General features: G+C 47.4%; 1 protein-coding gene across 2 annotated transcripts in view; it reads left to right on the top strand.

The window, feature by feature from the left end:
• Positions 1 to 26,729, top strand: part of NPLOC4 (NPL4 homolog, ubiquitin recognition factor) — a 56,777-nt gene that overhangs the window by 15,602 nt on the left and 14,446 nt on the right. For both annotated transcript variants that reach the window (XM_082373591.1, XM_082373590.1), the window contains exons 4-12: positions 243 to 419; positions 2,563 to 2,611; positions 3,342 to 3,436; positions 5,628 to 5,751; positions 8,060 to 8,239; positions 11,393 to 11,479; positions 13,426 to 13,497; positions 13,917 to 14,043; positions 18,665 to 18,825. In XM_082373591.1, coding sequence (XP_082229717.1) covers positions 243 to 419; positions 2,563 to 2,611; positions 3,342 to 3,436; positions 5,628 to 5,751; positions 8,060 to 8,239; positions 11,393 to 11,479; positions 13,426 to 13,497; positions 13,917 to 14,043; positions 18,665 to 18,825 — 1,072 coding nt within the window. The remainder of the gene's footprint in view (positions 1 to 242; positions 420 to 2,562; positions 2,612 to 3,341; positions 3,437 to 5,627; positions 5,752 to 8,059; positions 8,240 to 11,392; positions 11,480 to 13,425; positions 13,498 to 13,916; positions 14,044 to 18,664; positions 18,826 to 26,729) is intronic.

Here is a 26,729-nt window from a genome sequence, read left to right as displayed (position 1 = left end):
GGAAGTTATGTTACAGTCCAGAGAGCCTGCTGCTGACCTTCATAAGGGGAAGAGGCATAGGGGAGGTGGGAAAAGAGAACTCTGGTCTCTTAAAATGGGAAGCCTCATTGTTTAGGCCTGCAGGGTGGTTGATGTTGCTGTTTGCAGGTGTCAGAGGTTCTCACACCTGAGTTGATCTTCTGTGCAGCGCAGGCTGTGAAGAAAGGAAGGAGGCCTCTACTTAACATATGTCATTTGAACAGGCATGGAGATTTGTTGTTCCTGTTTCCCTCGAGCCTTGCTGGACCGTCGTCTGAGATGGAGACATCGGCTCCACTGGGGTTAAAGGCCTCTGGTGCTCCCAGCGTGGTGGAAGATGAGATCGACCAGTACCTCAGCAGGCAGGACGGGAAGATCTACAGGAGCCGTGACCCACAGCTGTAAGTGCCTGCGGGGCCACAGTGTCAGTGAAGTGAAATGTCTGTAACGTGTCCTGATAAAGAAATGTAAGTTTTGAGTTAGACCATCTATTTTCAGATTACATCTCACTTCAAGTTACTCTGTGAGCTTTTTCTCATTGTTTGAATCTCAAAGTATGCTCCACGTGTACTTTATTATTATTATTTTTTAAAATACACTGTGATTGTCTTTTTTTAAAATTAATTAATCAATTTTTACTTTTGGCTGAGTTGGGTCTTCGTTGCTGCATGTGGGCTTTCTCTAGTTGTGACGAGCGGGGGCTCCTCTTTGTTGCCGTGTGCAGGCTTCTCACTGCAGTGGCCTCTCTTGTTGCGGAGCACAGGCTCTAGGTGCACGGGCTTCAGTAATTGTGGCACGCGGGCTCTAGAGCACAGGTTCAGTAGTTGTGGCGCCCGGGCTTAGTTGCTTCGTGGCATCCCGGACCAGGGCTCGAACCTGTGTCCCTTGCACTGGCAGGCGGGTTCTTAACCACTGCGCCACCAGGGAAGCCCCACATGTAGTTTAAAATTTTCTAAGTGTTGAGAACTAAGAGTTCTAAGAAGTCCTCACCGTGGTGTGCCCCTGAGACACCTGAATGCATATGCAGAGTGGGCTTTAACAAGTGTGACAGGGTGGAGGGGGTGGTACCTGGGCACCTGCTGGTGTAGGTCCTTGTTCACGTTGTCTCATTTAATTTTAGTGGAGGAATCTCAACCTTCCATATTCAGTACACTCTTTCCGTTCTTCTAGGGAACACTTCATTTGCTGAAGGTGCTGCTCCTTCTTTGAATATTCACTTTTCACCAAGGATTGTATAAAATGCTTATGCTTGTGTACATTTGTTTATTTTAGATTTTTTGCAGTTCTTTTTAAGGAGACTATTTAGAAACATCTGAGTTCACACTCAATGATGTAAAATTGTCTGAGCGAAGATTGTCTCTTCAGTGGAGTCTTTGTAACTGCATCACCCTGTAAGCAAGACATTGAGATATTGGGATTCCACATGCTGCATTAGTGACTTGTATGTCTCAGATCAAAGGGCCCCAGATGGTGCTGAGCTGCAGTTGGCGTGGAGCCACTCTGTGGCCGTGGCCATCAACTGGCTCTCTGCCCCCATTTGTGTTCCTCCCAGGGACCCAGTGCCACTCCTACCCCAATCCGTGTTTGTAAGGCCTCATTAGGAATCTTTTTGAGTGTGCATGTGCCTGTGCATGCATCACCTGCAAGAGTCTGCCTGTCGGGAGACTCAGGCCCTTTCTGCTCTGAGATATAGAATGCGATGCACCTAGGAGTTCCGACCCCATGTGGACAGTGCTGTGACTGAGCCTGTTGGCGCCCGAACGCATCTCCACCGTCCTACTGTGTGCAGACTGAAACCCACAGAGCCCAGCGTTCTTCTCCTGCTTTTTTCCAAAATATGCATGAAGTGGGTGTTTTCCACACTTTAGCTATTTATGTACCATTCTCAGGGTTTTTGCCATGTCCATGTACCAACTTTCTTAGTCTTTACCAAACATTTTTATTTAAATTGACTTTAAATCCATTCACTTTTGCTTTTAGTTTGTGTTAATATCCATGAAATCAGTTAATAGCCATGAAATCAGAGGTTTGGTGCGCTGGTCGGTATTTTCTAATACACACCAAAATATTAAACCATTAAAAACTGTTCACTTGGGGCTTCCCTGGTGGCGCAGTGGTTGAGAATCTGCCTGCCAATGCAGGGGACACGGGTTCGAGCCCTGGTCTGGGAAGATCCCACATGCCGCGGAGCAACTAGGCCCGTGAGCCACAACTACTGAGCCTGCGCGTCTGGAGCCTGTGCTCCGCAACAAGAGAGGCTGCGACAGTGAGAGGCCCGCGCACCGCGATGAAGAGTGGCCCCCGCTCGCCGCAACTAGAGGAAGCCCTTGCACAGAAATGAAGACCCAACACAGCCAAAATAAATAAATAGCGTTCCCTTTAAAAAAAAAAAAAATTGTTCACCACATACCATTTCAGATAATTTTATGTGGATGGGGAAGTACTTTATTAGGTATGATGTGCCTTTTAAGTGTCAACATGCAGGGAGGCAGCAGCAGAAGAGCAGCATGCTGACGCCGTGCGTTTCTCTTCCCTGTGCTCTAGGTGCCGACATGGGCCTCTGGGGAAGTGCGTGCACTGCGTTCCTCTAGAGGTGAGAGTCCGAGTAGAGTGAGTTCCCAGAGCCGTCTTGACACTTCCCCTAAGTCCCTGGGCTGGGTTGGAGTGGTTCAAGGAACTTAACCTATTTATTGCCCTGGGCCTCGTATTCCCACTAGTGCAGGCTACACTGAGAGGACGAGCCTTTATTTATGGGAGTGACCTTCTGGGTGGATTATGAACGGCTGGGGCATGGGTATTGCTGTGATAAAGGGGCAGCGTTTACACTGGGCTCCCTGGACAGTCCTTTTAAAACCTGACACAAAGCCGGGCCTGGCGGTTTTCGTGCTCATCGTTTTGATTTACTCTACCCTGAATCTCACGTCTCCTCTACTGATTTGTCGTGGTGAGGTTGAGAGTTACCACGATAGTGCCGACTGGTGACTGGTTAACACTGAATTTACGGCAGGAAGGCCAATCTGGTTTTCTTCATGAGGCTCCTCTTGCTTCATCGTGTGGCTTTTTTTTGTGTGTGTGTGCACAATTTACCTGATATTTATTTGACTTAGAGCATTTTGTGTTTAATAGAGATTCATTTCAATCTTGAAAAGATAACTGGTACACAGAGAAGAACTTGGTTTTGACTTAGAACGATAGTGAGGACCCATCGCCAGTTCTCCCTCACTGCCTGCCCACCTGCCTCGGGGCTTGGTGGGTGGAGGCTGCGACCGAGACCGCCACCCCAGCGGCAAGTGCATGACTGTGTTGACTGTGTGTTTTGGCAGCCTTTCGACGAGGACTACCTAAATCACCTGGAGCCTCCCGTGAAGCACATGTCCTTCCACGCCTACATCCGGAAGCTGACCGGAGGGGCCGACAAGTAAGCAGCCTGAATGCAGGGGGCGGCACCCATGTGGCTTTGGGGCGCAGAGTTCATTTTCTGTCTCTGGCACATGTTGCTTAAAGCCCCTGGGCATATGAGTGAGAAAAGTAAAGATCAAAGTCTGGGCATGAAGTGTTTGTATTCGTGAATCTTGTCCTGATTCTAAAAGAGAAACAAGTGGGGGGAGACTCTGGTGCCTGCTGTAATCCACAGTGCCCAGAGCATGGGCAGAGGCCAAGCGGGCAGAGGCCAGGCTGTGGAGGTCTGGGGGCACCCCGCTGACCTTCCCTCTGGTATGCAGTACCCTGGCAACTTAGTTGTTTCTGAACCTGGATGAGATAAGGCGTGATGGTGGCCAGTCCTGTGTCTGTGGAGTCTGCCCTTTGCCCTGGAGGCTGCCTCTTTATCAGCTCAATTTCACAGCTGTAGTGGGGCTGAGGCTGTGGCGCTGTCCATGGCTTGGCCTCTGGTGCCTCAGCATTGCTGTCTGCAGGCTTGGCCAGACGGGCAGTGTGGGTGGGGTTGGGCAATGGGGGCAGCTGTCCCTTGGCTCTTAGAGAGCACGCTGTGACAGTGGCAAGCTGAGAGCAGTTTGATTTCTTTTAAACTATGTCAGGTACTTGCCTGTGCAACCCCCTTCTGTTGATATGCTCACCTCACCAGAAAGTAACAGACTTCTTACTGTGATTTTATGATTCCTATCCGTGCAGGGAGAGGAGACGGTGGCTGAACCCGAGTCAGCAACGTTTTGTGAAGAATGTCATGTTGGCCTGCTCGTAGTTTTTCTCTGACAACCCACTGACATCCTAAAATGACTTTTAAAACAAGTTAGACCAGGAAAAAAAAAATCCCACCAGAAGCCCATTTTTGCCCATCTGTGGGGTAAGCTCTGGAGCTGTCTTGACCAGAGCATGAGTGTGCTGGGACCTGTCTGCCTTTTGTCAGTCTAGGTCAAGGGCTCACTTGTTGCTGTTGTTAACATGCAGCCTAGGTGGCAATCATTGCTTCCCAGGTGCCATCGTTCCAGCATGCTGCTGGCTTGTGAGGACAGGACTGATCACTGGACCATTTGTGAATGGGAAAGTGGCAGAGGGTGAAGTCACTTGTGCAGACTCACCCAAAGTCCACAGTGGGGCCCAGGACATCCTCACTGACCAAAAGCAGAGTGAAGATATCTTTGTTATGTATCCTAATCAGGTTTTTTCTATGAATTAGAATTTTATACAGAAGTCTAAGTACTAGACTCATAAATGTTTCTGATAAATTGATGGAACTTAAAAAGAACTTCATTTTCTGTCAGTGGCATAGGTTAGATCTAGATATTTAGCAGTACTCTTGAAAATCTTATGTGGTACATATATACAATGGAATATTACTCAGCCATAGAAAGGAACGGAATTGGGTCATTTGTAGAGATGTGGATGGACCTTAGAGTGTCATACAGAGTGAAGTAAGCCAGAAAGAGAAAAACAAATATCATATATTAACGCATATATGTGGAATCTAGAAAAATGGTACAGATGAACCTATTTGCAGGGCAGGAATAGAGACGTAGACGTAGAGAACAGACATGTGGACACGGGGAGACGGGGAGTGTGGGACAAATTGGGAGATTAGTTTTGACATAAATACACTACCACGTGTAAAATAGATAGCTAGTGGGAACCTGCCGTATAGCACAGGGAGCTCAGCTCAGTTCTCTGTGATGACCTAGATGGGTGGAATGGGGGTGTGGGAGGGAGGTCCAAGAGGGAGGGGATATAGGTATACATATACATATATGTGTGATATATATATGTGTGTGTATATATATATATATGTATATATATATATATATATATACACATTGACTTCATTGTACAGCAGAAACTAACACAACATTGTAAAGCAACTATACTCCAATTAAAAAAAAAAAAGTAAAAAAAAATAGATGTTAGTGATAGTGAAAATTAAAACTGTTTTTATCGGAAAATATTTCTGTATTCCTGTACAGTCTGGTGTACAGGACAGAAGCTACAACTCCATTAGAATAAGTTTTAGCACATTTTCCCTGCTGTGGATACCACGTGCTTAGCTCCTGAGAACTCCCTTCAGGAAGCGTGAGATACCTGCCATTTTATTTCCAGCTTCCTGCTACACTTTTCACCATTGTAATGTTTAATTAATTAAGTTGCCTTTTCTTTTTCAGGGGGAAATTTGTTGCCCTGGAGAACATCAGTTGCAAGATTAAATCAGGGTGTGAGGGACACCTTCCGTGGCCTAATGGCATCTGTACTAAGTGCCAGCCAAGTGCCATCACGCTGAATAGACAGGTGAGATGTTCGCTATATCCATCTAGACGCAGAAAGCAGTAGATTTGTGTTCATGACTGAGGAGTGAAAATGTCTGGAGAAGCCCCTCCTTGGAAAGGAGCTGCCGGTAGCAGTGTGAGTTACATGGGGCAGAGTCTTGGGTATTTTGGGGCTGATTGATTGACGCTTTTATGGAAATCATACACTGAGGACATTATTTGTAAGATCTCTAGCTCTTTCAAGCATAGAGGGGAGCCTTCAGTTTTCTGATTTGTTGGCTTGTGTGGAGGCAGAATTTTCTTGGTGACTGTTTAAAATGCTCAGTGGTTGTGACTTTACCTTTTAAGAAACTGTGGCTCTGGAAGTTGGTAGTTGAACAGAACTGCCCTGGGACCAGCTCAGGGCATCTGTCCAGGCCAGGTTAGGAAGGGAGCTGGGCTCAGGAAGGAGTGAAAAAAGAATCAGGGAAAACTGTGTGCAGTTATTCTGGCTTTTTCCACTCTTATTGTCCAGCCCTCCAAGAATAGCCCTCCTCATCTTTCCCCTGCCGCTGCCAGCCCGTGTTTCTTAGCTCCTTAGAATTCCACGCCTCCTTAACTGTTTGAGAACCTTTCTTCCCTTTCTTTCTCTCCTTCCCTCCATCCCTCCCTCCCTCTCATTCTCTTCCTTCCTTCCTTCCTTCCTCCCTCCCTTCCTTCCTCCCTCCCTCCCTTCCTTCCTTCCTTCCTTCCTGTTTATTTTGTCTGCATTGGGTCTTCGTTGCTGTGCACAGGCTTTCTCTAGTTGCGGCAAGTGGGGGCTACTCTTCGTTGCCGTATGTGGGCTTCTCATTGCGGTGGCTTCTCTTGTTGCAGAGCACGGGCTCTAGGCACGCGGGCTTCAGTAGTTGCAGCACGCGGGCTTCAGTAGTTGCAGCACGTGGGCTTCCGTAGTTGTGGTCCTTGGGCTCTAGGCTGCGCGGGCTCAGTAGTTGTGGCGCACGGGCTTAGTTGCTCCGTGGCATGTGGGATCTTCCCGGACCAGAGATTGAACCCCTGTCCCCTGCATTGGCAGGTGGATTCTTAACCACTGCACCATCAGGGAACTCCCCTCCATTTTAAAAAAAAATTTGTTTTTATTTTTTTTGGCCGCGCTGTGCGGCATGCAGGATCTCAGTTCCCCAACTAGGATCGAACCCTCGCTCCCTGCAGTGGAAGCGCGGAGTCTTAACTGCTGGACCGCCAGGGAATTCCCCTTCTCTCTTTCTTTCTGTCTTAATTTCTTTTTTTTTTTAAATTTTATTTATTTATAGCTGCGTTGGGTCTTTGTTTCTGTGCGAGGGCTTTCTCTAGTTGCGGCAAGTGGGGGCCACTCTTCATCGCAGTGCGCGGATCTCTCACTATCGCGACCTCTCTTGTTGCGGAGCACAGGCTCCAGACGCGCAGGCTCAGCAATTGTGGCTCACGGGCCTAGTTGCTCCGCGGCATGTGGGATCTTCCCAGACCAGGGCTCGAACCCGTGTGCCCTGCATTGGCAGGCAGATTCTCAACCACTGCGCCACCAGGGAAAGCCCTTAATTTCTTTTTGAAAACTGTTTTTTTGACCTAGAGATTATGAAAACCTGCATTTTAGGCAAAATCCCAGTAAGATTAATTTGAATTAATTTAATGAGAGTCCCACCCCTACCCCTCCCACCCACTAGAACCTGAAGTGGTCTTAAGGGCATAGCACATTCTTTTTTTCTTATTTTGGCTGCCCCGTGTGGCATGCAGGATCTTAGTTCTCCAACCAGGGATCGAACCTGTGCCCACTGCATTGGGAGCGCAGAGTCTTAACCACTGGACCGCCAAGGAAGTCCCGAGAGTACATTCTATTTATTTATTTATTTATCTATCTATCTATTGATGGATTGATTGATTGATTGATTGGCTGTGTCGGGTCTTCGTTGCTGTGCGCAGGCTTTCTCTCGTTGCAGAGAGTGGGGGCTACTCTTCATTGAGGTGCGCGGGCTTCTCCTTGCGGTGGCTTCTCTTGTTGTGGAGCACGGGCTCTAGGCACGTGGGCTTCAGTAGTTGTGGTGCACGGGCTTAAGTTGGTCCGCGGCATGTGGGACCTTCCCTGACCAGGGCTCGAAGCCATGTCCCCTGCATTGGCAGGCGGATTCTTAACCACTGTGCCGTCAGGGAAGCCCCGAGAGTACATTCTTAAAGTGTGTGTGTGTGTCTGTGTCTGTGTGTGTGTGTTTTAAAAAGCTAGGTAAAAGATACTTGTGAACGGTTTGTGATAAAATAGTAACTTATTTATTTTTGATGGAGTGTTTTAATTTAGCCCATTGTTGTTAACTCTACAGAAATACAGACATGTGGACAACATCATGTTTGAGAATCATACAGTTGCTGACCGCTTCCTTGACTTCTGGAGGAAGACAGGGAACCAGCACTTCGGGTACTTGTATGGACGGTACACAGAGCACAAAGACATTCCTCTTGGTATCAGGGCTGAAGTGGCTGCGATTTATGAACCTCCTCAGGTAGATGTGAACAGGATTTGCAGTCTACGGGTCTCTGTATTGCTTTGTTTTGAAGGCTGTATGGGAGCCCTTTTCACGTTGCATGCTGCTTCTCTTACTGTATCATTTGCCCAGTCTATCTCTTTCTCTATACACACACACACACACAGTATTTATTTTCTGAATTATTGGAGAGTAAGATCATGGCCCCTAAATATTTCAGTGTATATTTCCAAAGAATAAGGACACGTTCTCATATAACAAGTACATTGAGCAACTTAAGTAAATTGAACTTCGATACAATATTTTTATCTAATCTGCCATCTTATTCAACTTTTGTCAGTTCCCCCAAAAGTGTCATACAGTTGCCCTCTCTCTTCTGCTTCTGTATCTCCTCTGTCCATGCCTACAATCAGCTGTCCCAGGATTTATGGAATTAGAGTCACAAAATTACTCAAGTTCTTTATCTTATGCCACACATGTAACTGTCTTAATAACAATATCAAAATTACCACCAGTGTAGGACTGAAAACAGTTGAAGATTGTTTTGGTGGGAGGGGAGGGCCCCTAGGGTATATCCCACTAGGGACCAGCAGTTGGTTACTGTGTTTTAAAGTCACTTGGAAGATCTTCCCTGTATGATTACGTCACCAATGAGTTACACTTTTATGTTCATTTGTTTTATTTTCAGTATTTAAGGATTGGTTTTATGTATATATTTTTTATTTATTTATTTTAAAAATAGATTTATTTATTTATTTATTTATTTTTGGCTGCGTTGGGTCTTCGTTGCTGCCCGCTGGCTTTCTCTAGTTGCAGTGAGCGGGGGCTGCCCTTTGTTGCGATGCATGGGCTTCTCACTGCGGTGGCCTCTCTTGTTGCGGAGCATGGGCTCTAGGCGTGCGGGCTTCAATAGTTGTGGCGTGTGGGCTCAGTAGTTGTGGCTTGTGGGCTCTAGAGTGCAGGCTAAGTAGTTGTGGCACACAGGCTTAGTTGCTCCGTGGCATGTGGGATCTTCCCGGACCAGGGCTCGAACCTGTGTCCCCTGCATTGGCGGGTGGATTCTTAACCACTGTGCCACCAGGGAAGCCCGTATATATTTTTTAATTTGTACAATTATGTAAAATGTTTATATGGTTGTATAGTATATATTATATAAAATATTTATTTTGTTTTATTGTATATAAGTTTACTACAAAAGTGAAGATTGGAACCGTATTGCATCCTGGTTCATGATGTGCTGAGGTAGTTGGGGGAGGGTCTTGTGCCGGCAGGTGACTGTGTGATGTATAAACACAAAAACATGGTGCACTGAGGCATGGCCAGAGGGCTGAATGGAACATAGTAAATGTTAGTGGCTGAATTAGGTGGTGGGATATCATTGTTCACTGTAAATTCTTTAACCTTTGCTGTATGTCTGAAATTTTTTATTTAAAAAAATGTTGGAAAAGTAAAAAAAATTTGCACATTTGCAAAGTGAGATCCACAAACAACGTCTTCCCCTTCATCTAATTTCCTCCCTCTCCTACAGGTAGCCCCCACCTTAAGCAGTTTTTGGCTTAGATCTCTAAAGTTTGATTTTTTTAGTATAAGCAGATACACAGATATTTCACAGTATCCCCTCCTTTGTCTCTGGGTGGGCACCACGCCATACACAAGTGTGTCACCTGTGCCGTGTTCTGGAGATCTCACCGTGACTGGTCTACTTTTTAAATAAACCAGGGTCTGAAACTGCAGGCCTTGTGGCCACTGGTTGTTGTGCAGGTGTGTGGCTCCTGCACAGATGCCGTTTCTTCCCTGGCTGTATTTATACAGATTGTGTGTTGTCTACTCCTTTGGATATTCTCATTATTTACTGAGAGCTACAGATGAAATGTTTGACCAGGCCTTTTGTGATGGTTCACTTCCAGGGAGACATGAGATGGCAGTAGATGCTCACCCAGAGACTCTGCTTGTCTGGCCCTTTGGGCACTGAGTGTGCTCTGTCAGCGGGAGCTGCTTTTGGAAGCACAAGACGTTCCAATTCAGTTTTGAGGAGGGTCCTTTCATGAAGCATTTCAACAGTTCTGTTAAGAGTATGATTGAACAAAAATTGGAACAGAAGCCTCTGGTGTCCAGACTACTAACAACATCATCAGAGCTCCCAAATTGGGGATCTTGGAGGTTGAAACACTTGACCTCTAATAACCTCCAGCTCATTAGAAGTTGAAGCTCATGCTACCACATGTCATGAAACAAAATCCTTAGGTTTGTTCTGAGTTTGTGCTTTGACCTGTGCTCTGGAGGTATTAATGAACTCCATATGGGTCATACCCAGCAACATAAAGTTCTTTTGTTGTTTTGCCAGGATTTGACTAATTTACAAGGATATACCCAATTAGTATAGCTCAATTTGGAATTACCTTCACTTTCATATTCTATAGCCAGGTCTTCTGCTCGGTACGATGCTTAGCGTTATGAGCTGCATTTCAGTGCAGATTAAAGATTTCAGCAAGCTTTGTCCACTGCAGGAAGTGGGATCCTGTGGCCGGTGTAGGTTGCATGTGAGCCAGCCCAAGCCCCCCGCCACTGCCCCAAGCTGAGGGCTCTGCCCACCGGTCAGCAGGTTACCTATTTCAGGTGCCCTATCCTTGGCTTAGGGTGTGTGTATCTGTTGTCCTCTCTCACTCTGCCTTGCCTGTGAAGCTAAGCACTGTCCCTGCAGGAGCTGCATACGAATTTTCCAAGGCTGTTTTCTGGGAACAAACGTTACCTTACAGCTCTAATCTTACCTAATCTAGCCAAGCCTATTTGGAGTGAAAACTATTTATCCAAGAGAGTTTTGAAACTAACTTCTATCCCCAACGAAGGAACCTTAAGGTGTAGAGAGCCTTCCCTAGTCCTAAACAACCACATGTTTCATGCGGAGCTGCTAACTTGAACCAGCCTGAATATCGCCTCTTCATGTTCTCTGAATCTTGATTAAAAGCAAAGCACAGCCCTAGAAGGGAAGAGCCTGGAGGGCTTGGCCTGTGTTATCTGGTTGAGCTTTTCCTGCTGCCTTAACTCTCCTTTTTGGCAAGGGGGAGACCGGTGCTCCTTTGTGACACCTGAGCCAGAAATGGAACAGAGCTGCTGTGCTGCTTTTCTGAACCCCTCCTCTAAATCCATCTTCTCTCTTTAATACCCCCACAGATTGGTACACAGAATAGCTTGGAGCTTCTTGAAGACCCAAAGGCTGAGGTGGTTGATGAAATTGCTGCCAAACTTGGCCTGAGGAAGGTACTGAAGTACTCTGTTGGCCTTGAGGGGGGGCCCCGGCTCTGTGTTGGGGATGTCTAGGTGGGTGGTATGGCCAGGCCTGGTTTGGGACTGAACTCCCAACTGCACAAGGTCAGGTGCAGGCCTGGCACATTTTGAAACCTCGCTTGTGTTTATTGGGCACCCAAAAAAGGATCCCAGTGCAGGGACTGTTATATTTAAATCCGCCAGACATACTTCTTAAGGATTGCCTCAAAGTGGGGGAGGAAAGAAGCAGCAGGAGCAAGACCCCTACTTCCTGCCAGAGGGGACCTTGACGCCAGGCTCTTAAGGCACATCCTCCTAGGTGTGAGCTCTCCCTTCGCGCGTCTGTTTGCGCTCATCGTTTTCTGTCCCCCACACTTGGAGCTTCTGGTGGTCCCTCTTCAATCCTCATTGAACCTCCTGTTTATAATTGAGGCATCTGAGCGTGTAAGCCTTCTTAGTTTTCCTGGGCAGTTAGAAGACAGAGGAGAATTTTCTTTTTGAGTCTGATTATCTGGTTTATCTCACATCTTTGGTTAAGTTCCCAGGAACTATAAAGATGGTGTTTTATAGATAATGTTGAACTGTGAATTTGAACACATCTTAGGAATTCACTCTTAATAGCTATGTAAGTTTTATCCTTTATTTCCTAATCAATTTAGACAATGAGAAATAAACTCCCTACAGATAAGCAGGGAAGACTGGAAATGTGCCTTATAACCCAGGAATGCTATGGAACAAAGTCACTGTATCGTTTTAAGAACAAAAAAGTCTTGTTGTTTCTAACAGGGAGTCAGCATCATGATTTAGGGGCATATTTTGGTTTAAATTCTGGAAGTTTCTCTTGTTCAAAAGAAAAATCAGTGTAATTTTTTTTACCTATGTTTGTTATAAACGTTTGGTCATGATAGTCATAATTAGAAGATCTTGAAGTTACTTAAATGCCCTTCTCCAAACACTGGTTCCTTAGCCCTGATTTAGCTTGATTTTGGTTCTGCTTTATTTACTGCTGAGTTACATTTATCCTTTTAAGTCTCATTTTCTCCATTGCCATCCTCCTCGGGGGGTTTTGGGCATTTTTAAAGAAAATGAAAGTCTCCAGATTTGCCTGGTCGTGTCTGCAGGAGATGGAATTGAAGAGTTTCATGTCAGGGTTGTGCTAGAGAGGGTCACAAGCAGCAGATCACTTCTCCGAAGGACAGTAGGTGTGTGCCTGGATTCCAGCCCCGCTCTTAGACCTCCCAGCCAGGTTCTGGTTCAGGAATGGTAATCAGCTGTGAGGTTCATGGGCACAGGAAGGCCAGGGATCACAGAGCACACAGACAGGCACTGTTGCTGTAGCAGGACGTGCCAGGGAGGCCGACCCTGCCCCAAGCCCTGGGACTGGCGTTTCAGATCCCTGTACCCTCAGATGCTTCCCTTAGCCCCACACCGGAGCTCAGAGGAGCAGCTGTGCGAAGTCTCTGTTCTATCATTCTTTTTTATGTTACGTGCATTCTCTGGGGAGTATGTTTTCCTGTCTTACAGAGAAAGCCCTAGCGTCTGACGTGGCATTGTCTTTATTTGCTTGCTCGTTATCTGTCTTCCTCTCTGGAGTGTAAATTCCCTTTTCACTGACGTTCTGTTAATTTTATCCACCCAGAGGTCCCCTGCACCTAGCATAGTGCAGGGCACAGAGGTGGTGCTGAGAAGACTTTTTCTAACAAATAAATGAGATGTGCTCGTTTGCCCTCATCTCCACCCGGCAGCACCAGGGGGAGGACGGCCAGTGTCAGCCGAGTAGAGTTTGAGAGCCCTGGTGTGGACAGTGGCTTAGCTGAGGAGCTGACTCACCTAGAAAGAAAGAACTGGCTTCCAGGAGTCTCCTCTCTGGGCAGAAGCTAGAAGACATTCATCACCTGTTTCAGGGAGAGACTCAGAAGGTATTCTTCTCTTTTATGCAGGTTGGCTGGATATTTACAGACCTTGTCTCGGAAGATACCCGAAAGGGTACAGTTCGATATAGTCGAAATAAGGTGAGATGGGGCAGGGATGCTCGCTTGGCCAGAGCTTGTTATGGACCAGCTCTGGGCTGCACTCTCCAGTGTCTCTGCACAGCTCACCCTGGCTTTTAGACCACGTTATTTTCAACACAGTGTTCTTGATAAATTAAGGCTGGGTCTGTTCATTCTGTCTCGGAGATCAGAGAGACTTTACCTTTATAAACCACTGCTTTTTGGAGGTCAGCCCATGAGGTGGATTGCCTGTGCTTCTGGCGTTACTGGTTACACGTGTTTTTCTGTGAGGAGTTGGTAACAGTCAGGAATTATAGGTACTTGCTTCACCGTAGTTTGTGACGTGTCATAGTTTAGTTCTTAATATTTTCTAAAGAAGAAATAGAAGCATATTTTGACATGATGCTATAAAACTTGGTATGCTGGTTCTCTTTTCTTAGGACACCTATTTCCTGAGTTCAGAAGAATGTATCACTGCAGGAGACTTTCAAAATAAGCATCCCAACATATGTCGACTCTCTCCAGATGGACATTTTGGATCCAAGTTTGTTACTGCAGTGGCTACAGGTATAAATGGGGGCATTTATATTGTAAATATTACTACCTTGTTAATATATTTTGTTCCTCTTTCAGTAGCTTTGCATTCTTAACTTAGTTACAATAGATTTTCTTTCTTTCCTTCTTTTTTTTTTTTTGGGCTGCACCGCGCGGCATGTGGGATCTTAGTTCCCTGACCAGGGATCGAACCCATGCCTCCTGCAGTGGAAGTGTGGAGTCTTAACCACTGGACCGCCAGGGAAATCCCTACAATAGATTTTCTTAATGGGCCTGTGAGACATAAGATTCTTCTTTTTTGGTTTGCGGCAAAAATCTTGAACTACTCAACATCACACAAAACTACTAGAATTGCGGCCTCAGTGTAGCCCTCCTCTAGTCCATTCTCTTGGCCTCAGTCCAAGTTCACTTGGTTCTGGATCTGAGTTCTGGGCTATCTTTGCCCCTTTCCAGTAACCAAGGATGACTCTGTCTAGCTGTCCAGGAGAAGAGTGATTTACTGTTCCTGTTACTTTTTTATTTATGAGTGGGAGTGTCATTTTAAGAAACCATTTCCATAAAGCTTTTTTTGGGAGTGATGAGTGTGTGTGTGTGAGGTGTTGTTCACATCATACTACATGTTATGTACAGCATGAATATATAATAATAAAAGACTGTGGCCTGTAAAAAAGTGCCACCAAATCTTTTATAACATACTTGAGATGCTGTCCTAGAGAAAAGCCAGGCATAAGACCATATGATTTAAAAGAAGTAGGAATTTGAAACTTGGAGAACCAACTAATAAAAACAATCTCTTTGGTCAGTTTTTTAAAGTAAACACTAACCTCTATCCTGTGAAGACTTGGGTTCTACCATCACAGAGATGATAATCCAGTTTGTTCATGGTAACCATGCTTCCTCTAGTTCAAAATACCAGTTTACAAACAGCCCAAGCATGTAAGTAACTAGATGCCTTATTAATCCCAGCTGAGCCTGTTACTACTACCATGGGAAGGGAAACATCTTTCATACTGTCTGAATTTTTAAGATCCATTTGATTTGAGATCCATTTAGAGTGACCAGCACCTTTTTGAAATGAATGTACTTTGGGGGCATGAGAGGCCATGGCTGCATTGTTCACATGTTAGCATAAATTAATGGGGTCAGATGCTTAAGGAAGTGGATGGGAGTTTGGACTGGGATTTGCAGAAGCAGTAATTCTGTAGCATAGAGTCCTTCCATGGGGGCAGATGGGGCAGGGGGCCTGTCGTGATGAGAGCACTCAGGATAGCAGGAGCCAAGGAGGAGAGCAGAGACACGTTTTACATAATCAGAATTTTGCCAAGCCAGCTTTCTGTTTGATGAAGGGGAGGAAAGTATTCTCTTTCTACTCCCTGCATCACATAAACCCCTGCCCCCTTCATTTAGGCTGAGATTCTGGGTCCAGGCATTTAGTCTGGTGGTTCTCAAGCCTATCAGACTGGACACCTGCTCTTTAGAACATTTGTGACACCTCTTTACTATCCAGAAAGTAAAATTCATAGATAATATACCTGCCCACACAGCTGATTCTAAAAAAGAAAGCAGAGTGGTAGGCTGACTAAAACATTAAGGAGAAATAATAGTGAAGGAGCATGTAATAAGACAGTACATTCTGTGTGCCAGTGCTTGGGGACTGGTACCTGCTGAGGATAGCACAGTGGAGGAGCCGGAGCTGCCAACCTTGTGGGGCGGGGCCTGCACAGGCATCAGCGACGTGGTTCCTAGACACTCAGCAGCTCTCCAAGGAGCTCTGAGCCAAGCAGGGCCCTTCCTCAGCTTATGTGGTATCATGCTTCTAGAGGATTCGCTGTGTGTTAAAGCTGGGCATGTTTGTTTCTGTGGCTGTGTATAAAATACAATTGATTCTAATCCTAGATCATCACAAATAGGGGTTTTGCCTACAGGAGTGTTCGGGGGACATTTCAAGGCCATGTGGGATGTGGAACAGTTCTTTATTGTGTGGGACTCCCCTGAACACAGCAGGATGTCTGGTACCTTTGACTCTAGCCTGCTAAAACTGGCAGCCCCTGCCCCCCACTGCCCCACTTCGTTGAGACAACCAAAAATCACCTCCACAGATTTCCAGAACTGCTCCTTGTGAGAACTGCTGTTTTAGGCTTCCGTGGGCTCCCATAGTACCTCACCCCTTTAATTACTGTTTCTGTGGGGAATTATTCAGTGGGCCCAAAGAACTGGTACATGTTTAGAATTATAAATAGTTTCCAACTTGGGGACTGCCTGTACTTTCAGTTATTGACTCATACCTCTTGTTGGGAATTTGGAAATTATAGATTGTCCTTGGAATTTTTGCCTCCGAAATTGGCACTTTACTAGCGTTTTAGAACTATAAGGTAGAAAATCACTTAACTTATAATAAGATCTGCAGTTAGAGTCCTTTCACATCTGTGCTGATTTGTCCCTCTTGGTAATGCTGTGAAATGCTCAGACTCGTAATTCCTCTCCCTTTCCCAGGGGGCAGCGATGGAAGGTGGTTATCCAAAGTGTCAGAGATCTTCTGACTCCAGACAGATTGTTCTCTTCCTCCGCATCAGTGGTTCTTGACCAGGGACGTGTTGGTACCCTGGGGAGCTGTTTGAAACGCCCTTGCCGAAGTCCCATTCTTAAGACCCTGATGGGACAGGAAGGAGCAGTCCTGTGTGTTTGTGGCCGTCTCCCGGGAGACTGGCTGGTGTGTCCCGGGGCTCATGGTGCTTCCACGGTCACGCTGCTGTCAGCTCCCCACAGCTGCTGCTGATGCTGCAGGCCCAGGTGCTGGCTGGGGTGTGGGGGCCTTACCATTTGGCCTTGTGTCTGCGGATCCCTTCTAAGAACTTCTCTAGCTTGAAACCTTTAGGGGAAAAGAGTGATGATTACATGTGGGGTTGCCCATGTGCACATGATGGAGCTTGTGGAAGGAGAATCACCACAGAGCCCAAGTTTAAACTCCCTGCCATGATGCTGGTTTCTGTGTCTCGGTCACCTGGCACACTCACACCCATTTCTCAGCTGTGTGTGTTACTTTCTGGGCTGTGTCTCAGACTCAGTAGCAGCTGTCCTTTATCACCGCCCCTTTCCATCACACAGTGGACTTCCTGATGGACTGATTTGGGAAGGGAATGAGAGTTAACTGGCCTGGCCTGCTTCGTCTCTGGGACAGTACCAGGTTTCCAGCAAGGTTCAGAGAACCCCTCAGGACCTGGTTTCTTGCTTTTCCACATGGAAAGGGGAGCTTGCGGTTCCTGTCAGTGACTCTACCTTTGGAGACTATGCATATGGACTGAGTTTGCTTTTTTTAAGAACCTTCCGTTTTACAAATACTGCTTTCCATTTTTCCCTGGTTCTCACAGGCCAGATCTGTCTCAAAACCAGCACAGGTTTACAGGACACACACCAAGGGCGGCTCCTCCATGTTCCTTCCCGACCTTCTCTGCTCCTTGTGAACTGCACACTCATTGTGCTATGACGTTCATTCCCCGGATTGCACCAGAGGGTCACATGCCCTGTGTTTGCTGCCTTGACCTTAGCGGTCATTGTCCAGGCCTGGCCACCTCCCCCGAGTGTGTGAGTTGAGGGCCAGAGAGAAGATGCTGGGCTTGACTGTCCACCGGGCCTTTGGAGTCCAGTGTGATGCAGCATTTGGAAGCCAGCTGCTGTTGGCCTCTGGTGTGCGGAGTTGAGCAGACACTGGCCCCTGTTTGTCCCTTGGAGGCTGGCTCTGCCCTGTCCTTCACATTTTTGATTGCTTGGCCATCACATCTGCTTTCTGGTAAATGTTTGAGAGCCAGACAGATAAAATTTCTGTTCCCTGATCAGTAACTTATTCTGTTTTTGTCAAAGAAACTAAGAGATATTGAAGGTTTTTTTAAATTCTCCAAAGCCATAAAAATGATGGCTGTTATAGTTGTAAGAGTGTAACCCTGATTCTGCAGGAGAGGAGGACGGCTGCATGCTCGGTACTGCCTGACCTCCTGACCCGTTTGGGATGGGTTTTACCCTTGTCCCAAACTGTAAGCCCTACTGTGGGTTTCTTTGGAGCAGGGCCTGAGAGAGGTTAGAGTGGAAGGCGTGGAGGGCAGGGCTCAGTGCAGGGAGAGCAACCTCCTAGGCACTGTGGTGGGGTCCACGCCTCCTTGATGTGCCAGCTGCACAGGTGTCTGAGGTCAGGGCCTGCTCTCCATGCTATGCAGGTACTGACACTGTGCTGGGAAAGGTTTCTGTTTTCTCCCATCCACTCCCGTTCGTCTCCCTGCATTCACTCAAGAACAGAATTTGCTGGAACATAGGGCTCTGTCTGTTGTTCACGTCTCTGTGAAACTAAAAACCAGGAGCCCAAGTATGCTTTTGGGTGGGTGTTGGAGAAGGTTTAACAGTCTTGCTTCCCGATTCTGAGAGAGCGTGTCACTGGTGGGGCCTGTTTGAGGAGATGCAGTGGCATCTGCACACCCTGTGTTCAAGGCCTTGTGCCCAAGGCTGTCGTAAAACTGCTGTCAAACATTTTTGATTCTTATCCAAGACACACTCATGAAAGTTGGTTCTGCAGGTCCAAGGTAAAGGATGACACTTGTTTTGAACGTCCTTTGGAGGATTCTCGCTGAAGGTCTCTCTCTTGCAGGTGGCCCCGACAACCAGGTGCACTTTGAAGGGTACCAGGTGTCCAATCAGTGCATGGCGCTGGTCCGAGATGAGTGCCTGCTGCCCTGCAAGGACGCCCCTGAGCTCGGCTACGCCAAGGAGTCCAGCAGCGAGCAGTACGTGCCTGATGTGTTTTATAAGGTAAAAATGCAGTGGTACCGAAAGGGAGAAGTGGATGGAGAGCAGCATGGACGCTGACCTGTCCTGGACGTTGCTAATTTTGGTGCATTCTGGCCATGGGAGCTGTTGGTCAGCCGTGGTCGTCTAGAGCCTAGCTTGTGGATAAGGGACTCTGTGGCATTTCCAGGGCTTTTGTTAGCTACTCAGGCAGGCTTCTGTAGTGTTAGGGCTTATAAGCAGAAGTGGGGGTGACACGCACTGGGTTTAGGGGTACATAATAGAAGTGAAACCACTGCAACACAGACCGTTTCAGTTTCTGAAAAGGAGAATTGGTGCCTAACAGGGCCTCAGCAGGAGTGAAGGTTGGAGCTGCTTGGCAGAAGTTAGGCTCTCCTGACGGGACCCAAGTTTAGGTTAACCGCTTAGACGAGCAGTTGTCCATTTCTAAACCTTTGTTTCCTGTGAAAGCTATAAAAACGACTTTTTTGAAAACTGTGATCTGGTTTGAACAAGTCGGAGTTGGGTGCTTCCCTGGGGATTAGCAACACGGCTCCCATCCTCCTCATGGGAGTTGCTCTGGTCACAGGCAGGCACCTTGCCTGTTCCGCATCCTGGGCAGACTTTGGTTTCCATCTGGCACCGCTCTGTCTGGAGGACCCCTTTAATATTTCTTGTAGTCCAGGGCTGCTCTTGTGTGTCTGAGAAGTATGTTGTTCTCCATTTCTGAAGGATATTTTCACTGTGTAAGGAGTTCTAGGTTGACAGGTCTGCTCACAATCTCACTGCACTTAGGCCACAAAGACCTGCTGGCAGAAGGGGCCTGGAAATAAAATAGGCAAGCAATGAAAACCCAGAAAGAGTGATGATCTAATTTCTTTAAAATGATTTGATATCTTTCAGCAATTTTTTTATATCAGTGTGTGCATGTCTAGTCATTGTTTTGTTGTTTTTATTGTTCCAGCAAGTGTGCATTTTTACTTATTTATTTTTTAAAATTTTATTTAGTTTAATTTTTAAAAATTCTCTCTAAAAACTATTTATTTATTTGGCTGCACCAGGTCTTAGTTGCCACATGCAGGATCTTCGTTGCCGCATGCAGGATTTTCGTTGCGGCATGCGGGATCTTTTAGTTGCAGCATGTGGGATCTAGTTCCCTGACCAGGGATCAAACCCAGGCCCCCTTCATTGGGAGCACGGAGTCTTAGCCACTGGACCAGGGAAGTCCCTAAGTCTGCATTTTTAAACAGCTTTATTGAGATGCAATTCACATACCACACAATTCACTCATTTAATGTGCCCAGCTCAGGGGCTCTTAGGATGTTTGCAGGGTTGTGTAGCCATCACCACAATCTAATTTTAGAACATTTTTGTCCCCCAAAAAGAAGCCCTACATCCTTTAGCAGTTACACCCCAATCCTCCCAACTCCTGGCAACCACTGATCTGCTTTCTCTGAGGTTTCCCTGACGGAATCCTACAGTGTGTGGTCTTCTGTGACTGACTTTTCACCACTTACCGTAATGTCTCAAGGTTCCTCCATGCCTGCAGCCTGCAGTACTTCATTCTTTTCATTGCCGAATAGCGTTCGGTGGTATGGGCGCAGCTTACTACCTGCGGGATGCATCAAACACCCGGGAGAGCGCCTAGAAGCTGAGGGGCTCCGGGGCCTCCTCCTGGTGGTGATTTGGAGACCGGAGACTACCTGATTGTGACAAAGACTTCACCTCTTCAGGGATCAGAAGTGGGGCCGAGACCCCGTCTGGAGCCGGCTCGTCCATGCTGTGGGCGTCTGTGGCAGCGGGTGATGTGCAAAGGAAGGGCACAAGGGCCTGAGAGTCTTGTCCCTGCTCCTGGTCTCCTCCTCAGCTCTTTGGAATGAAGGTCTTCATTCTGCTTCTGAATTAGCGCTGCTGCGTGGTCCGAGGGCTGTGGGGGCGGGGACCGTCACTGAGCCAGGAAGGCCGGGCCAGCAGGTGGTGAGCAGTCTGTCTTTCCTCTGCAGCAGGGAGGCCTCACTGTTGTATCTGCTCCTTTCAGGTGGTGGCAGTGGAGGGACAAAGTGAGGCTGGCCTGTGACAACTTGCTTAGATGACCCCTCAGATTTCGGGACAGTAAGGAGCCCTGGGAAAGTGTTCTCCATATCATTCTTGAAAGAAATATTTCCAAAGAGCCTTGTTTAGGAACTCCCATTGTCTCTTCCCTCCTGTGGTGTTTAATAGCAATTACCTGGCTTGATAACACAGATCTCACCCTTACACAAATCCTGTGTAGGCATCAGGTACTTTGAAGAATCATTAGTTTTAAACCATTATTAAACATTCACACATCAAGTCACACCACTCTGGGAACCAATGTGAGGGTTCAGTCTTTCCCACAAAAGTTTCTATTTTATAAGATGCATTTGTATGGCACTGTTTTGGAATGCAGAATCTACGTTTTGACTCATTTTTAGACCCTGAGACCTGGTGGTCCTGCTGGCTGCCGTCCTGAGCCTTTTGGCACAGCTCACTGGTCTGGGGGCTGTAACGGGGCCTGTTGTCCTTGTGGAGAGCCCCTCTGCTTTAGCCACAGAGGTCTGTGCAGTCCCGGTACGCTCAGTGTGCATGAATACATTGCTCCAGGGTCATCAGGCTGCCATTTCTTTCTCTTTTCAGAGTTTTAAAAGTTAAACATAGGGACTTCCCTAGTGGCACAGTGGTTAAGAATCCGCCTGCCAATGCAGGGGACCAGGGTTTGAGCCCTGGTCCAGGAAGATCCCACATGCCGCAGAGCAGCTAAGCCCATGCACCACAACTACTGAGCCTGCTCTCTAGAGCCTGCGAGCCACAACTACTGAGCCCGCGTGCCACAACTACTGAAGCCTGTGCGCCTAGAGTCCGTGCTCCGCAATAAGAAGCCACTGCAGTGAGAAGCCTGCACACCACGACAAAGAGTAGCCGCTGCTCGCCGCAACTAGAGAAAGCCCACACACAGCAACAAAGACCCAACACAGCCAAAAATAAATAAATAAATTAATTTAAAAAAATTAAATATTGAGTAGATATGAAAGATTATTTATAAAACATGTTTAAGGAATAAATTTTAAAGCAGAAATACCAATCCCGAGTCTCTATCCCAGAGTTAAGGACCAGAACGTTCCTGTCGCCTCTGAAGCTGCTGGATCCTTCTCTCTGCTTCTGTCTCCTTTTCTCCCCCCTCCAGAGGGAGCACTGCCTTCGGGGGTGCACTATGACTTGCTTGCTTTTCTTCTAGTTTTACCTCCTTTGTGTGTTTTCCTAAACCAGGTGTTGTGAGTTTTATATGTTGCTGCACACTGTAGACCCAAAACTGTGTTCTTCTGTCCTTGGAGATGGGCCATGTTCACTTATCCCGGTGTGGCCTGAGACCTGCCTGCATGTGGCCATCATGTCACCTTGGCATGTGCCCGCTGCGAGCAGAATGCTGTGCGAACCACCGCGCTCCGCAGCCTTGGGCCCGAGTCCCACTCCCCTCTCAGGCACCCATGGGACATTTCCTCGAGCTGTAACTGTGCCGTCCTGATCATAAGTGAGGCCAGGCTCCTTTTTCTTCGTTTGTTGGCTCGTCCTGTCTCCTGTGACTTGCTTGTTGTGTCTGTTTCCTCTTCTTCCCTGGGTGGTTCAGTCTTTTTCTCCCTGCCTCTAACCCTGTCAGTCAGGGGTGTGACACCTCTGCCTCTCCACTCCCTGTGGTGTCATTGAGGCAGAAGGTTTCCATGTGGTCAGCTTTCTGAATCTTGTCTTTATGGTTGGCATTTTGAATGACAAAGAAAGTCTGTTATCTTGTCTTCTCTAAGGTTGATGGTTTTGGGTTCTTCTTCCACCTGGGATTATTTCAGATGTGTGGTGTGAGATAGGGGCCCAGTTTCCTTCTTCTTTTTTTTTTAAATTGTTAGCACCTTTAATTATTATTTATTTATTTATTTATTTGGCTGTGTTGGGCCTTCGTTTCTGTGCGAGGGCTTTCTCTAGTTGCGGCAAGCGGAGGCCACTCTTCATCGCAGTGCGTGGGCCTCTCACCGCTGCGGCCTCTCCTGTCGCGGAGCACAGGCTCCAGACGCGCAGGCTCAGCAGCTGCGGCTCACGGGCCCAGCTGCTCCGCGGTACGTGGGATCCTCCCAGACCAGGGCTCGAACCTGTCTCCCCTGCATTAGCAGGCAGATTCTCAACCACTGCGCCACCAGGGAAGCCCCCCAGTTTCCTTCTTAATTTTTTTTTAGTCATATACTGTCTGAACACCATTTATTGGGAAAAACCCTCTTCTTTCTCTGTTGATCTGAGGTGCCTTTCCATTACCAGTCGTCTCTGTGATCGTGGCTGTGTCTCTGTCCTCCCTTCTGTCCACTGGCCGGTGTTCCTCAGCCAGCACCAATGTCGCACTGTCTGAGTCACTGTAACTTTACTCTTCGTCCCTGATCCATCACAGCCCTTCCCTGCTTTTCTTCCCGAGCTCTGACTGTTCCTGACCCTCCACTCCTTCATGGAGACTTGCCTGCAGGTTGCACAAAACAAATAGGTCACGCCCAGAGGTCATCGCCCACCCCACCCCACCCCACTCCCCGAAATGTGTGTGATGCTGCCCTTTGTTTCTTGTTCTTTGACGTCTCTCAGAAAGTTAGGATTTTTCTCCTTGAAAGTCTTGTCCATCGTTTGTTAGATTGTTTCTAGGTACTTTATGGTTTCTACGTATTATAAAAACTGCCATTTGGCAGCTCAGCTGTCTGTTACTTGTTCCTCTAATTTGTATGTGTGTTCTGGGTTCTCTACACAGATGAGTGTATTATCCAGGAGTGACAGTTCTTTTTCTCCCTTCCCTTCATTTTCACTCCTCATGCTGGCTAGGGCTTCTGGAACAATGTCCAGTGATCAGCACTTTTGTCTCGTTTTTAATTGTAAAGGAGGTGCTTTCGGGATTTCATCATAAACTGTGAGTTTGCTGTGGGTTTTTTTGTAGTAGCCTTTATCAGGTTGGAAATTTGCTTTTTATTTCCATGTCTTGTAAGCTTCTTACCCTTAAGAAGAGAGCTCCCTTTTGTCATGGAACACGTCATTTCCTTAATCATGCTGCTGTTTTCTTAGATTGCTCACTTGCCCGTTAGTGAGAGCAGGCTAGAAGGGCTTCCCAGGATTGTTTATAGCCCTGTAGGATTTGAGACACTCATTTCTCATACGTTTCAGGAAAATATCAGTTTGAGCAAAGAGACCTATGAAAGCAAACATTTAAGTAATCCTTTTAGTCCTCCTGTGGGCTTTGGGGTTGGATTTAAAAAATACCTTGTAAACAGGACACGTACCCATATTTGTCTAAGGCTGTTCATCATGGTGTTATCTGTGGTAACAAAAACTTAAAGCAATCTAAATGTCTAGTAACAGAGGCATTAAATTATAATACATCTATATGGTGGGATATTCTGTGATCACTAAAGGTGTGTGTTTGAAAATTACTTGAAGATATGGGATAAAACTCATGATGTAAAATTGTAAATGTATCTATATACAGTAAAATCCCAATTAACTTTTTGTTTTTTGAAGGCACACCTGTAGATGTTGATGCCTGTACGTATACACGTTTGTATGTGCGTTCACATAGGAGACGGGGGTGGAAAGCTTGAGGGTCCACCCTTGTCTACAGCTCTGATGTGTCTGTCCTGGGAAGTTCTGTGCAGCCAGTGAAAGAATGGCCGGGGAGCATCTCCTGTAAAGGTGGGGAGAGGTGCACACAGAGGAGGGTTTTGGAGCGAGGATCTAAGCAGCCGGCGGGGGGATGCTTGGGGGTGGGCAGCAGGACAGTGAGGTGGATGGTTCCGTGTGCATTAGGAGTGCAAGCCTTCTAAATATTAACTCAGAACATTTTATTAATGTGAAATCAAATGTATATTTATTATGGGAAATCCTGCATTACAGGTTAATAAGCAAATAGACACCCCAACACCCGCCTTCACCTGTCCTTCTAGCACCCTGCGTGCATGCATGGACACGTGGACGTTGACAAGGCCTTGCCCCTGGGACCGCAGCCTCTGCACTCAGTCCAGCTGTGGATAGGGTGCCGGGTCCCTCGCCAGACCCTGGGGCTACAGTGATGAGCAAGTCACAATCGTCCTCTCTTCCCAGGTGGTCTGTTGGTGGCTGTTGAGGTGTCCAGTGTGGCGTGGAAGTTAGCCAGGTGGGGAGGAAGCCCATCTGGGGGCCACACGTCCAGAGGGCATGGCGCATCTAGGGGGCCCAGGCTCAGTCTAGCTGGAGTGTGCATGTGATGGGGGTGGTGGGCAGTGAGAAGCCAAAGAAAGAAAGATGGAAGGTGATTCTGGAACGATCTTGCTGGATGTGGCGTGAAGAGGGGTCTGGAGGCAGGAAGCTTTTGCAGCAACGTGAGTATCAAATGCCAGGGCCGATCCAGGAGGGGCAGCAGGAGAGAGATGTGCGGTGGGCCTACCATCCAGTGTGAGGTGCGGCTGGAGGAGCTGAAGGCCAGGCTGTGGGGAGGGAGCTCCCCGGTGTGGAAGATTCTTTCTGGGTACAGAGTCCGGTGGCCAGTGAGAAGGCTGGTGCCACAGTCCAGGTGACATGTGTCTGCTCCCCATGGAGTTTGGGGATGGAGAGGGTGTCCTGGAGCCAAGAGCCCCATGGGCCTTGCACGGTCCCAGCGAGGCCAGGATGGAACTGGGTCTCTGGTTTGGGTGAGTGGTGGGTGCTGGAGTTGTAAACCTAGATGAGTAGTGGTGAGAGCAGGGGGTGGGTGGGGTGAGTTCAGGTGCCCATGTTTGAAGTTCGATGTGGTGGGACTGGAAGGAGGTCAAGAGGTACGGACCGAGGGTGCCTTTTCACAGTTATCTGCCCAGAAACCCCAAATTAAAGCCTTGGAAGTAGAGGAGAGAAGCCGAGACTGTTCAATGGACAAAGAGGGTCTTGGAGACCCCAGGGAACACTGCTCTTAGGCAGCTGCCCAGGCGGAGGGGCAGCAGGGTGGTTCCTGGCATGAAGGGTGGTTGTGGGCTCAGTGCTGAGGAGCTGGAAGAGTTGACAGATGGCTGCAGCGGGGAGGAGAGAGCGTGCAGGCAGCTGCGGCGTCGCGGCTGTGGAGGGGACTGGCGCTCTCTGGGGGGGACTGTGGAGTCTTCTCTGTCCTAGCCATCATTTACTGACCTGTCCTCAGCCCGACACGGGTTTGTCCCGGCATCTGGCACTTACCAGAAGTGCTTTGTGGCTCATCCAGAAGCTCACTCCATGTGTGTGCTGAGTTACTTGAGACATTCCAAGCAAACCATTCCAAGCGTTGTTTTGTCAAAGGATAGCATATATTTCAAGGGTTTCGTGTGGTCTCCCAAAGTTCCTCCGAGAAGGCTGCAGTTACATGCTCAGACTGTGCCGCAGGCCAGCCCTGCGCTTGTCTGCTCGCCTGCCTGGGCCCTGCTCTCAGGACCCCACGCTCTGCACTCACTCTGTCCCAAGTCTCCTGTGTGTGTGGGTGTTTTCTTTATGAATCGCCTCTGTGTGCCCTGAGGTATTTGTAAGGTGGTTCATCACTTTCGCATTCGTTTGTGAAGTTTTATACATTAACCCTTTGTCATATGTTGCAGACACATGCCAGGATATCATTTTCTTTATACTTTTCATACAAAGTAAGGTGTAACATTTTGTGATTTCAAAGGTACCTTAATCCTTTTTCATTGTAATTCCTGCCTTTGTCATCATACTTAGGAAGTAATTCTTTACCTCAAAGCTGTATATTTACCTACATTTTCTTTTAGTGCTTTTATTTTTTTAACTTTTAAATTTTTTATTTTTTTTTTATTTGGCTGCATTGGGTCTTTGTTGCAGTGCGCGGGCTCCTCATTGCGGTGGCTTCTCTTGTTGCGGAGCACGGGCTCTAGGCACGTGGGCTTCAGTAGTTGCAGCACGTGGGCTCAGTA

The sequence above is a fragment of the Balaenoptera borealis genome (assembly GCF_965194805.1).
Source record: "Balaenoptera borealis genome assembly, chromosome: 20".
Taxonomy (NCBI): Eukaryota; Metazoa; Chordata; class Mammalia; order Artiodactyla; family Balaenopteridae; genus Balaenoptera; species Balaenoptera borealis.
This window is presented reverse-complemented; position numbering and strand designations above follow the sequence as displayed.